The sequence below is a fragment of the Terrapene carolina genome, unplaced genomic scaffold (genome assembly GCF_002925995.2).
Source record: "Terrapene carolina triunguis isolate 2854851 unplaced genomic scaffold, T_m_triunguis-2.0 Scaffold69, whole genome shotgun sequence".
NCBI lineage: Eukaryota > Metazoa > Chordata > Testudines > Emydidae > Terrapene > Terrapene triunguis.
The window spans coordinates 14,467,688-14,481,428 of NW_020664420.1; the positions used below are offsets into that span (position 1 = coordinate 14,467,688).

At 42.9% G+C, this 13,741-nt stretch overlaps 1 protein-coding gene across 1 annotated transcript in view; it reads right to left on the minus strand.

Annotated features, from left to right (window-relative positions):
* The window catches only part of ATP8B1 (ATPase phospholipid transporting 8B1), a 130,623-nt gene that overhangs the window by 12,883 nt on the left and 103,999 nt on the right, over positions 1 to 13,741 (minus strand). Inside the window, exons 19-23 of the mRNA XM_026649254.2 lie at positions 12,880 to 12,991; positions 9,835 to 9,910; positions 7,793 to 7,925; positions 5,232 to 5,520; positions 4,688 to 4,911 (exon numbers count right to left, since the gene is read on the minus strand). Coding sequence (XP_026505039.1) covers positions 4,688 to 4,911; positions 5,232 to 5,520; positions 7,793 to 7,925; positions 9,835 to 9,910; positions 12,880 to 12,991 — 834 coding nt within the window. The remainder of the gene's footprint in view (positions 1 to 4,687; positions 4,912 to 5,231; positions 5,521 to 7,792; positions 7,926 to 9,834; positions 9,911 to 12,879; positions 12,992 to 13,741) is intronic.

Below are 13,741 nucleotides of genomic sequence, written 5' to 3' on the forward strand. Positions count from 1 at the left end.
GCACCATTTCAAACCTAGAAAATAAATTGTCTCGATATATTCTCATATACAAACCCTCTAGTGCTGCCAAAAAAACCGCAGCAGCAATTTGGTTGTTATGAGAGGCATGTAATAATTCTTATCTCCGCCTCCAGAAAAAAAAAAAAAAAAAAAAAAAGTAAAAAAAAAAATAAAAAAAAGGAAAAAAAAAAAATCCTGGCAAATCAGGCTAAAGCCTCTTAAAAAAAAAAAACCAACAACAACCACCTTAAAGCAGGGAAAAGCACCCGCAAATCATAATAGTTGCAAATCACTAATTAAAAGTGTAAAACAAAAATTAGGCTTTGCCACTAAACAGGTGGCAGCCAGTATAGCGGGTAAAGGGGGAAAAGGTCGTATGTATGGCACCCCCAACTACAAAACGAGCACCCTGTAGGGCATTACAAAAAGAAAAGGAACCAGGAGGGGTGGGGGCTAGTTAAGGAGCCCACCCTCCTTGCTAAATTGGTAGTAAAACGAAGCCTGTGCCAATAAAAAAAACCCAAAATTGGGCCTAAACAAGCAGGCAAGCAACAAATAAAAAAATTTAAAAACAGGTTAAAAGCCCTAAGGGCATAATAGCAAAAATAAAAAAGGACAAACATAAAAAATTCAAATCCCTAAAATAGTACTTAAAATGGTAAAATCTAAATTAATAAAGCTGTCATTTAAAAAAATAAGCAAATTAAAAAAAATTAACTCTGCAAAAGCTAAAAAAAATTAAACAGTTAAACTTTATAAACATATAAAAAAATGTATAAAAAAAATTCTTGGTTTCTTTGCAGCCATTCTAAAAAAAAAAAAAATTAATAAAAAAAAAATAGGCCCTTTTCCAAAATGCCACCGCCATTCAAATAGGGCATCTATGTCAACAAAAAAATACGTTCTGCTATGTTACCAATAACGCCAAAAGCCACTACTGGCTGGTGTATGCAATTATTGCTGCCCTAATAAATTTTTTTTTTTGCTATATTGCTGCGTGTGTAAAAGGCCAACGGTAGCACTGGCCAGACTAAAAACCTGAGTAGTAAGCCCTCACAACGAAAGGTTAATTCAGGGTCAAGGGGGGAAATGTCACAATCATAGTGAAATTGCCCCCCATGGTGTCCCCTGGGTAAGTACCAGCATGGTATATTGCTACTGCCTATATATATATATGCATAAATTTTTTTAAAGGGGTTAAAGGTATAAATATAAAGACTAAACCAAACAAACCTAAAAAAAAATTGCAAAGGCCAATAAATTAAAAAAACAACAGTCTCGCAACCCTAAAGCCAATATATTTTAAAAAACCTAAAAAAGCCGCAAAAGGCTGGCTCAAACTAGTACAAAAAGCACAAAATCCAAAAATCCCTAAACAAAAACGCCCTAAAAAAAACCCAGGGCTTAGAACCCTCCCAAAAGCTAAAGCAAAACAAAAATCAACAGCAAACCCTAAACAGCCTATGCAAAAAACAAAACTCTCATCTATCCCTCCCCCTCTTCTTACGTTACATCCAAGCTTGGCCCAGCCTTAAATTATACATGTGTAAGTATAAAAATGGGTTAGGGCTCGGGCACTAACGCTTTCTTCCTTCCTTTAAGTAACATAAAAAGCACCCAGCACTCACCGCTATTATTTTATTAATAAAGCTTTAAACCTAGTCACTTGATGTGCTCCTTCATCTCCTCCCCTAAAAATCCTGCAGCCTCAGCCTAATTACCTAAAGCCCCAGGCAAATTGGTAACATAAATCAGTCACACTAGCAAAGGCCAAAATAAACCTTTCACAGCCAGGTGAAGCCTAATGGAGATCAGTGACAACCCAGGTGTTTTTAAATCCACAGGTAATCAAGATTGTCTGTAAGGAGAGATTCAGAAGCAAATATAAAAATCAATGGGCACTCCAGACTTGGAAGCACCTCCATTTCTGCAGATAGGTTTTCTTTGTTGCTGGTTTCCTGCTGCTCAGGAGTACAGAGTGAACTTCAGGAGAGGAGACCAATTTTATTCCCAAGAACCATCAAGGAGTCAGGCCTTGAGATGCAGGCATGAGAGACTTGGATGGGTTATGGTGCCGGAGTCTTGTGTGGGATCCATTGAGAAAGAAAGGCAAAGAGGGGTTCACAGAGACAGACCAAGCATATCTGGGAACCACACTTGCCTTGGCCAGGATAGTACTATCAGGACAGCTACTGCCTGGTCTTGCTTCAATTTGCTTAGAGCCTTGAGGCTCAATGGTGTTGGAGGATAGGCATACAAGAGGGTGCAAGGCCCAGGGACGAGGAGAGCAGCCCTCATGGGGATGTGGCCATGCACATATGCACATGCACCATACCAGAATCATCAGCACTTCATGATGGATGGTGTTGCAAACAAATCCACCTCCAGGAGACCTCAAGACTGGCAAATGCTTTGAAAGACCAAGTTGCTGAGTTCCCACTCATTGTTCTGGTGGAAGTGCCTGCTCAGGGAGTCTGCTACTATGTTTAACAGACCCAGCAGGTAGACCATTGAGATATCTATGCAGTGGGACAATGCACCATTTCCACAATCTCAGTGATTCTGCACATAAGGCTTGGGATCTTGCTCCCCCATGATGATTTGTATAGTACATTGCCACTCTGTTGTCTGACCCACGGGCCTCAAGGAGCGCTCCCATCTATCTTCCCTCAGCTTGCGAGATCTGCTTTTAAACCTGGTACAGACCTTGCTGGATCCGAGAGTGTCAGAGGCAGCTGGAATCCACATTGCTGATGGGGGGGAAACACTTGTGGGAGGTCTGGAAGGGTTTGAAACCTGGATTCTTTAGCATAACCCAAGCAGGGAAGCCACAGACAACAATGGCTAAGGGTAGAAGAGCCTGGCTGCCCCAAGGAAGAATAGGGGGAACCCTCCCAAAAGCACAAATCTCTGCTAAACTAAATAAAACAAGTAAAATAAAAATAAAACAAAAAGGAATCTCATAAAATACTGAGGCAGCTGAAAACAAGTAGTGGACACTGCAATCCTCATCTCGAACCGCGGGTGGTTGAGAAGAAACTGGAGCAGTAGCAGGTTCCACCACTCACTGCTTACCTTAGCATTGGCATAAGGATGTACAGAGTGCAGGCACAGCTGACTAAAATCTCTGATCAAGAGTGCACGAGCGCATGCACGTCCTACCATGGAGCACTCATGGTGACAATAACTCCAAGAAAAACAGATATTTGGTTTGGGGAATTCTCTTGCTGTTCCCTATTTCTTCCCCACATTAAGTTAATTTTCTGTGCCTACAGTCATTTTCTCTCCATCTTATTTCCCACAGAAGTCACTATCTCCATTTTGTTAGTTTGCAAGTGGCTTCTATGAATATGACTAGTAGGGAAACACTAGCAGTTGTGGATGAGCTCCCTAAACTAAGTTCCCAACAGTAAAAAGAATGCATATACATATGCACACAGAAATAAGAATGAGAGAGAGTGTTGTTGCTAAGTTTCCCCCCATATACATGAGCTTACTGTTGTGAGAGTTTACCACAGCTTGACACGATATAGATACTTAGCATAAAGTGTTTGGGAAGGTTAACACAACTGAAAAATAAATGTGCTAATAAGAAGACTGGTGTACTCAGTGACTGTTGTACTCCATTCCCTCCTACCTCAGTATGATGCCTATTAGGGGCAGATCCTCAGACCCTCACTCATGCAAATAGCAGTACTGACCTCATGGAACTACTTGCCTGACTAAATCCCTGATTCTACAAGTTGGTCCACTTGGGAAGAGGAGCTTGCGGGCTGTGGTCTTCCTTCGTAAGCTTTTTGGGGTAGGGACCTTGTCTTAATATATACAGATTAGTGAAACACAAATTAGTGCAAATAATACACAAATAATAGGTCTTGTATTTGTGCTTTCAACTGTATGATTTATGCTAAACTCAAAAGATATTTTACTTATTTCAGGTGACAACTCAGGACGGAAAATTACTTTAATTTTACCTCACTGCCCCCAAGCATATATATGTCTAAGTAGCAATGCTGATAAATGAAGAGATAATTCTATCAAAATGGAAGGCAATGGAATGTTCCACAGTAATAGCTTTTTCAACAGTTCTGGCTAATAACATGCACTCCCAAGCTATTTATTGTTTAGAAAAATAGAACCAAAATTCTCTAAAGTCTGGGACAAAAACAATGGAGTATCTTATTAGATAAAACTTGCAAAGCCCAAGTTCCAGGCCTTTTGAAGAGGGTAGAGGGGATGGGGTATTTCACAAATAACTGAAGTGAGAGACTGAGATTACCAGATGAGGTGGTGGGAGAGAAACAATGTTCATAGTTCAGTCACGCTACTGATTTCAAGCTTTATGCTGTAATAGCCAACTGTACATGGAATTCTTATTATTTACTATATCCTTATTTTTTTCTGCACACGTGATAAACTACATTGATCAGAAAAAAGTTAAATCAGCGAAGATTAAGATACCAATAGCACTATAGCTGGAGATTAAAGTCTTTCCAAGGCATGAGTAATAGAGTAAGTATGAATTCCACCACAATGATATGAAAGGCTCTAACATGAACCTGCAAAGGCTGCTTCCTTTCATGCTGTTCGCTTAAATTACATCATCACTTAATAAGTTGGTCTCCTTTATTTTGTTTTGGCAAAAAATAAGTTTTTCTAGTTCATATTAGAAAAGCACTTCTCTTACCTGGGCAGAATAGCCATTGAAGAATGAGTACCAGAAGTGTACTAGCGTAAATGCAAAGTTTTTGTAGAAGAAATATCGTAGGAACTTGCACATCCTTATATAGGACCATCGGCCATGAACTAATAGTAATCTTTGCAGGTATCTGAATTGTCCAAAAGAATAGTCACTTGACATGACTGCTTGCATGCCTTCTTGTCCACTAATTCCAACACCAATATGAGCAGCTACATTAAATAAAACAAACAAACAAACAAACAAACAAATAAATAAAAGGAGTCCCACATAGAATAAGCAAGGTTTATTAAAACAAGATATATTATTCAACAAATGAAGATGCACAATAACACTCCAGCTTATACAGTCATTTAACAATTCCCATTCTCTACTGGGAATTTCTCCGGACCCAAATTATTCTTTATGTATCTAAACAGCTACTTCAATTGTTAAAAAAGATTGTCTGAACTCAGGGAAAATAGCACTTTCTAATAAAGTGATGTAAGACCTTCAAAACCAAAACGCCAGTGAAATTTTATAGATGACTTACTTTTGATCATGTTTACATCGTTGGCACCATCCCCTATAGCCAAAGTTATAGCTTTCTTATATTTCTTCACCAGCTCCACCACCATGGCCTTCTGTTTGGGAGTTACGCGGCAGCAGATCACTGCACTGCACTCGCATGCTAAGTCTACAAAGTTTCTTTGCTGCTGTTCTTTGTTAGCATCAGCTCTCCTTTTACTCTGAATTTGCTTTTCTTTCTCTTCTGCTGTTCTGGGAAATTTCAGTTTTAGAAGTTTCTTCTTCTTCTTTTTCTTCTCTAAAAGGATTTCATTCTGGATAACCAAAGAGAAAGTAATTATTGTCCCTTCTTCGCTATTTAAAGATAGGAGTGTTCTAAGGACTGCTCTTATAACATTTTTAAAGTCTGAAATACCTTGACTCTCATCTACATTATGTGCACTTCTGTAATACCATCCCAATGAAACTTCCCTGAAGAAAAGGGGACAGTGATTGTGGTAGGTTTTTGTACAACTTATTCTGTTGTAATACTTCTTGCAGCAATTAATGGAAAAAATCCTTTTTCTATCTTCAGCTAATTCATTTTGAAGAATAATATTAGTTTCTGTGATATTAAGGTTTTTTGGAAAAAAAAATGGAAAGTGTGATCACCTGGAACACCCAAGCTGTCGTTGTCAAATGCCGTGATTTGTACTGGTGAAGTTATTAAAAATTCTGAGCTCCCTCTGAAGCCTAATATTAGCAAGACAGTGAAGCTCATCATTTCAGGTATGATCTTTGGGTTTTGATTTATGGGTTATCCAGTTGAGGCACAGACTTATAGATGCATTAATGGTCACTTCTAAGCTGAATAGTTTTAGATTTGTTATTTGCTGATCTATCTCCTCCCACTCTGGTTTGTATAGAATTCTGCCAATAGGATTCTCACCAATACTTGGATTGCCAACCAGGTCACTTCTTTACTGAAAGTCCTTCAGTGTTTTCTGAACTCTTAAAACATCAGACCACAGTACAAGGTACCATATGAGCCTGCTTCCTTTTATTTCTGACACTTTGTTCACACTTTTGCTCTCAGACATACCCTCTTACAGGGAGTCCCCGGTATACGTTGGGGTTGTGTTCTTGAAAAGGGCCACGAATACCAAAATGACATATACCAGGGACCTGCTGGTACAGCAGTGGCATAGACAGGAGGGAACACTTGGGTGGGTGCCAGGGTGGGCGGGTAATGACGGGGGGCGGAGGGGTAGGAGTGATCTGGCGGCCTCTCTCCCCCTCCAGCCAGCCTTTGGGGCGGGGGGAGGAACACAAATGATAAATGCGCTGGCAAGGGGCTCCCAGAAAAATGTGTGCCCCCTGCACTCCCACATGGTCCGCCCTGCCACCCCCCAGGCTCCTGCTGGGGATTGGGAGCGGGGCGTGAGGGCTTGGCTGGTAAAGCCCATATCCTGCTATGTCTGGCAGAGGAGCAGGAACGGGGACTTGTCCTGCTCCACCCGGCAGGGGAGCCTGGCGCTCCTGCCAGGGATCGGTGTCAGGGGCTTGTCCTGCTCCACCCGGTACTCCTGCCAGGGAGCGGGGTTGGGGCGCAGGGGCTTGCCCCACTCCAGAGTTCCAGCTGAGGAGCTGTGTTGGGACACAGGGGCTTGCCCCGCTCCGGCGCTCCAGCCAGGGAGCAGGGGTCGGGGGCTTGGAAGCCCCCGCTCCCCAACCCCACTTCCTGGCAGGAGGGCTGGGCGAGCGGAGTGGGGCAACCCCCAACCCTGCTCCATGGCTGGAGTTCCAGGCAAGCGGAGCAGGGCAAGGCCTGCACCCCGACCCCACTCCCTAGCTGAAGCACCGAGTGGGTGATGTGGAGCAAGCATTGGGGTGGGAGCAGAGCCGGTACTGCGGGGGTGGGCCTGGATGTTAAGTGGGTGGGCCACAGCCCACCTATGGCTACGCATATCTGTCGCTCATCAATAGGGGAACGTGTTATCGTGTCGGTCCGCATATCCCTCATTTGCAACTTACAGTAAAGTACTGCAAATGACGGATATGCAGATCGGGCCCGATGTGAATTGGAACATGTTCCCCTATTGACGAGCGACAGATATGCGAAACAACAGATAAGGGGGAGATGTATACCGGGGACCTCCTGTATTTCAACCATGAAGTAATGACTGCTGTCTGTTCAGAGCATGTTGGGGCTTGAAAGATCTAATTTTGCATCTTTCTGGTTCTTTAGCACTTGACTTTCAGAGTCCCCTGATTACGAATAATTCTAACGTTAGATTGTTCTTTTTACAGGAGATTCTTTTTTGCTTTGATGGTTAACGCTGATAAATGAGAGATATTTTATTGCTTTATCTATGATATTTTTAAAGACTAGTTTTATAGTTTGGCATTTTATAGATGGAGGAAACTGAGGCAGAGAGGTTAAATATCTTTCATTGGGTGCCTCAGGGCAGCAATCAAGTGAATGAAGGAGTAGTTAACGATAAGAAACATAGGATTCCAATTTACAGCACTATTAGCCTTTGACCTATTATGTATCCCAGAAAACTCCCCCAATTGAAGTAATGGAAGAGTCTGCTTTATACATACCAGCCAGGAACCAGTGATTATTAAAGCACGATTTCTACCAGATTGAAAGAATGGCTCATTCGTTCTTTGAGAGGAGTTTATATTTGATCCAGCTTTGTTATTCTGGTTTTCCAACCTTGTTTGAAGAAGAGCACTGGAAAATGAATGCAGAGTTTTAATGTAGGTCATCTAAAAACTACAAATACTGACTTATTTTTATAGTTACTATTGTAGTGGGCCCTATCTATGGGAAACCTAAAGGTAGACTTCAAACCAAGCTAAGTGTGAACTGGTCAGTACTTGGATGGGAGATCTGCAAGAAAGGCATACAGCATATGATGTAAGAAGTGGTTAACAACTCTGTGGGTAGCGTTCTGAATCAGTATTGCTCCAAAGCCCTAACACAAAGGGTAAATTGCATTCCCCTGATACTGATAATGGCTTTCAAATTAAATGAAAAGGGAAAATCCTGGCCTCTTATGGTTATTAAAAATTGCATGGCACTTTTTATAAAAGCAAGAGCATTAGTTGCGGTATTCCAGCTAGGTGATTATAACTTGATATCTTAAGTTTCCCCATTCTTGTAAATTTGTTTAGGGGAAAAAATCTTCAATTTCTACTGTAAAATGTTGTGTTGTATTGCTATTTCTCTGAAACAGCTGCTATATTTTCATCCTAGAGGTTACTGTATTACAGTGGTGGATAAAGTTGATATTGTACGTCTTAACTATCGATAGCTTCGACAATCTGTAAAGTATGTTAGGATCTTTCTGGGTGAAAGGTGCTACATAAGCATCTGTTGGCCTAACTTAGTGAAGTACTTATACAAGGTGCTGAACTGAGTTATTTAGTTATTGTGGTAGCATCAAGTCAACAATGGTTGGCTTATTACCTCCACTGTTTTTAAAAGGCATGTTTCTGCCTGATCCACAATGAGTAGGGCCTTACCTAATTCACAGTCCATTTTGGTCAATTTCACGGTCATAGGATTTAAAAAATCATAAATTTCATGATTTCAGCTATTTAAATCTGAAATTTCACGGTGTTGTAATTGTAGGGGTCCTGACCCAAAATTGAGTTGTGGGGGAGGGCAGGGGTCACAAGGTTATTGTAGGGGGGTTGTGATACTGCTACCCTTACTTCTGCGCTGCTGCTGGAGGCGGCACTGCCTTCAGAGCTGGGCGGCCAGAGAGCAGCAGCTGGTGGCTAGGAGCCCAGCTCTGAAGGTAGCAGCAGTGCAGAAGTAACGATGACATGTTATGATATTGTCACCCTTACTTCTGCACTGCTGCTCGCGGGTGCTGCCTTCAGAGCTGGGCGCCTGGCCAACAACCGCTGCCCTCTGGCTGCCCAGCTCCGAAGGCAGCCCAGAGGTAAGGGTGGCAATACTGTGACCCCCCTAAAATAACCTTATGACCTCCCCCACAACCCTCTTTTGGGTCAGGATCCACAGTTTGAGAAACACTGGTCTCCCTCGTGAAATCTGTATAGTATAGGGTAAAACCACCCTAAAGACCAGATTTCATGGTCCATGACACATTTTTCATGGCCACTAAATTGGTAGGGCCCTAACAATGAGTAGGTTGCCTTGGTAAACTACTAAGCAAAATAGTAAAGAAAAAAAATCCACAAACCACAGCATAACTGAATATTGGCCACTACTGTGGCTACATCTGTGCTACAAAATAGGGGTGGGATTCCCCTTGCTGATGTACACTTACTTGCGCTAGCTTGATAGGGTATGTATTCTGCATGGCTCAGCTGCCTCCACTGCCTCTACCCACGCTACCATGGCTATACTGTTATTTGCACTCACACTGGCTCGATAGGGGCTAGCACAATTATGCATACATGAGCAGGGGAATCACACCTCCAGCTCGTAGAGTAGACACAGCCTGCGTTTCAGTTACACTGTTAAAGCATTGTAAGCACCATATAGGAGGAATCAAAGGAGACAGCCAGATAAAGAAAGCAAGCCACAGGAACAGTGTGGTTACTTTGAATATTTTGAAATTTGAGATTTTAAACTCCTTCACAAAGAATTGTGTATGCTTGTAACTTACCTGATATCCTCTCCATAGCAGATTGTAGTTTCATCTGTTAAAAGTTCACAAGAAAATCCAATGTTTTCAGCAGTTTCTGTAACAAAGTCATACGTTACTAAGATTCTTTAATGAATCATTATTAAGGCTGCGAGTTTGTCACAGAGGTCATCCGTGACTTTCTGTGACTTCTGCAGCGGCCAGTACGCCTGGCTCAGGGGTAGCTGAGGCAGCCCCTGCACATGCAAGCACCACCCCCGCAGCTCCCATTGGCTGCAGTTCCCAGCCTAGCAGCTCAGCAAGAGGGATGTCACCTTCTGGGGAGCAGTGATCTCCAACCTTTTTATGCCCAGGATCACTTTTTGAATCTAAGGGCAAACCAGAATCTACCCCGCCCATACCCCTAGGCCTTGACCCTTCCCCAAAGCCCTGCCTTGCTCACTCCATCCCCCGCGCTCTCTGTCGCTTGCTCTCCCCCACCCTCACTCACTTTCACCGGGCTGGGGTAGGGGTTTGGGGTTTGGGATGGGGTACGGGCTGTGGGATGAGGGGTTCATAGTGTGGGAAGGGGCTCTGGGCTGAGCTGGGGCAGGGGGTTGAGGTGCAGGAGGGGGTGCCGGGTGCAAGCTCTGGGAGGAGGTTTGGGTGCAGGAGGGGGCTCCTGGCTGGGGCAGAGTGTTGGGGTGCAGGAGGGGGTACAGGGTGCTGGCTCTGGGAGTGAGTCAGGGCTGGGTCAGGGGGTTGGGGTGCAGGAGGGGGTACAGTGTGCTGGCTCAGGATGGGGCTTGGGGTGCAGGAGGGGGCATGGGGTGCTGTCAGAGGGGGGGCATGTGGCTCCACGCGCTGCCCCTCTGCAAGCACTGCCCACGCAGCTCTCCCAGCCAACGGGAGCTGTGGGGGAGGTGCTTGCAGGCAGGAGCAGCACGTGGAAGGAGACCCCTGCCCCCCCCCCCCTGCGGCCCTGGGGCTGCACTGGCCGCTTCCCCCGCATGGGGCCAGGGTAGGCAGGGAGCCTGCCTTAGTGGCAGCCACACTGCACTACCAGAGATTGCGATTGACTGGGAGATCCTCTAAGATCGACCAGTCAATCACAATCGACCGGTTGGTGACCACTGCTTCAGTGACTGCTCCGAGCTGGGGTGGAGTCATGCACTAGGACTGAGAGCAGGGAGCCTGTGTCTCCTGTGCTCTCAGTGGTGCCCCTGCTGGCACCAAGGCACCATAGAGTAGGAAGCAGTCTGAGTTGAATGCAGAGGGAACAAAAGGTGGACTGGGGGAGGGAAAGGCATAGATTGGAACAAGGAGTCTGATGAGACTGGGACTGATTGTGGGGAGGGGGAGACACTGGGACTCTGACAGTGAGTCCAGAGGCAGAGACTGGGACTGGCTAGGCAAGAAAAGTGGCACAAGACACCTAAGGAATAGAGACTGGGATGTCAAGGAGAATGGGAGTGGCACAAGGAGCCAGGAGTGGGGGAAAAGAAAGGATAGAGACAAGTCAGAGGGGATGGGGCAGCAGCATGCATCTCATTCCTCTCTAATGCTGGTCCACAAACAGGATAACTAGGTTTGGCAGAATTTGACTAAAAAAAAAAATTCCAATGGATAACCTTGATTTTTATTTTTAAGCTTTTTTTGTTTTTATCTATTTATTTTTTCAGTTGTGCAAAATTATGGGTTTTAAGCATTTTAAATTAGTTTTAAAACCATTAAAACACAAACTGCCATCATCAATATGTCTAAATTTTAATATTAAATCAAGTTCTAAGAAGTTCTCAAGAAGTGTTTTTCTTACTTTGTTTATCTGTAAATTTCAATGATCATCGATGGAAATATTTTTTCATTGGTTTGTATAGTGCAACTGATATTTCCTGAGAAAAATCAGATCCTTCCAAGCTTAAGGAGAACCTACTATTATCCTCAGTTACTCCACTATAACTCAAGTAGCAGGGGTCTATGTGCTGTGCGGTGGATGTAAACTTGGTTCCAACCTCAATGATGATGCCTGTGAGTGTCAATATGATACTACATTATGGAATTTGGGTTTTTGTTTGCCTTTTTAATAACCTAGGAAATTACACACACGTGCACACATGCCCAAAAAAACCCTTACGAACATCAACTTTTAAAATGAAGTAGTCAGAAGTTAGAAAATGCCTGTGTATCAGCCTCTTTGTGCGTATGCATTATCTCATTACATGATCACATACTATTGTGTTCACAGAACCTCTGTACAGGATGGACTTGCTCTGGGGTTGAGTTATGGTTGTCTAGTTAAGTAAACTCATCTGAAGAACCCCTGCTTCATTTTTGCAGAAGCTGGAAGGTGTGTAGTAAATGAGGCACAAAGACTGCAGGAAGAGTAAGGATGGTTCATGGTTAAGGCAGGTGAACAATACCCTGGAGAATTGGATTCTATCCCTGCCTCTACCACCAAGTTCCTGTGTGATAATGGGCAAGTCACTTAAAGGTTTATTCTCTTTTGCCAAACCATCTTTAAGAAGAAAGTTTCCTTTTTGTCCCAGCAATTTAAAAGACAAAATTCACTTGCATGAAACAGCCAGGTTTTATAACCATAGAAACAGGAGTTAATAATGGAAATAGCAACTCATTCTTCTGTTAAAGTCATGTCTGTCATCAACATTATTTTCCAATCAGTTACCCTTGTGATTGGACAAGTTAATTAGTTGGCAGCCAATTGTCATACATTAGTTTCTCATTTGGAAATATAGCAAAGATTTTTCTCTGAAAATAATTCATAGGTTAAGGCCATGATAGTCATCTAGTCTGACCTCCTGCACAACACGGACCATACAATCTCACCCAGTAAACTCAGCATTAAGCGGAACTTCCATCTGAGCTATTGCACATCTTTTAGAAATATATCCAGTCTTGATTTAAAGACTTCAAGTGACAAAGAATCCATGATATCCCTACAGAAGTTGTTCCAGTGATTAGTTACCCAGTTGAGAATTTGAGTTTTATTTCTAGCCTGAATTTGTCTAGCTTCAGCTTCCAACCATAAGATCTCATGTTTCTGCTATCATTATAGTAATGTAAATATACCTTTTTTGTCACCAGTAAGCACCCAGATTTTAATGTCCGCCTTTGCAAGTTTGGAAATTGTTTCTGGAACCCCATCCTGTAGTTTGTCTTCAATAGCTGTAGCACCCAAGAGCTGGAAGTTATTGGGAACACAAGCGTTTAATAAGACAAAAATCCAGAGAGAAAACAGGTTTAGTTTGTAGTATAAAATGAAGCTATTTAGATACGGAAGAAGATACTGTTGTCACTTGTCTTATACTTAGATTGTAGGCTCATTGGGGCAGGAACCATCTTTTTGTGGTCTGTTTGTACAGCACCTAGCACAATGGGGTCCTGGTCCATGACCAGGGCTCCTAGGTACTATGATGATAATAAACACCACCATTACAGAACTAGATGACTGATAGTTGTTATTATGTAGGACACTACAGGAAACATTTTCATCTGTGTATTGTATTCCTTCCCAGTTACATATAGGATTTTTTTTACAATAATTACAACTATATAGTATCAGAGGGGTAGCCGTGTTAGTCTGGATCTGTAAAAAGCAACGGAGGGTCCTGTGGCACCTTTAAGGCTAACAGATGTATTGGAGCAGGGGTAGGTAACCTTTCAGAAGTGGTGTGCTGAGTCTTCATTTATTCACTCTAATTTAAGGTTTCGCGTGCCAGTAATACATTTTAACGTTTTTAGAAGGTCTCTTTCTAGAAGTCTATAATATATAACTAAACTATTGTATGTAAAAGTAAACAAGGTTTTCAAAATGTTTAAGAAGCGTCATTTAAAATTAAATTAAAATGCTGATCTTACGCTGCCAGCCTGGGGTTCTGTTCACCTAGGCCGGCAGCGGGCTGAGCAGGGCCTATGGCTGGGACCCCAGACC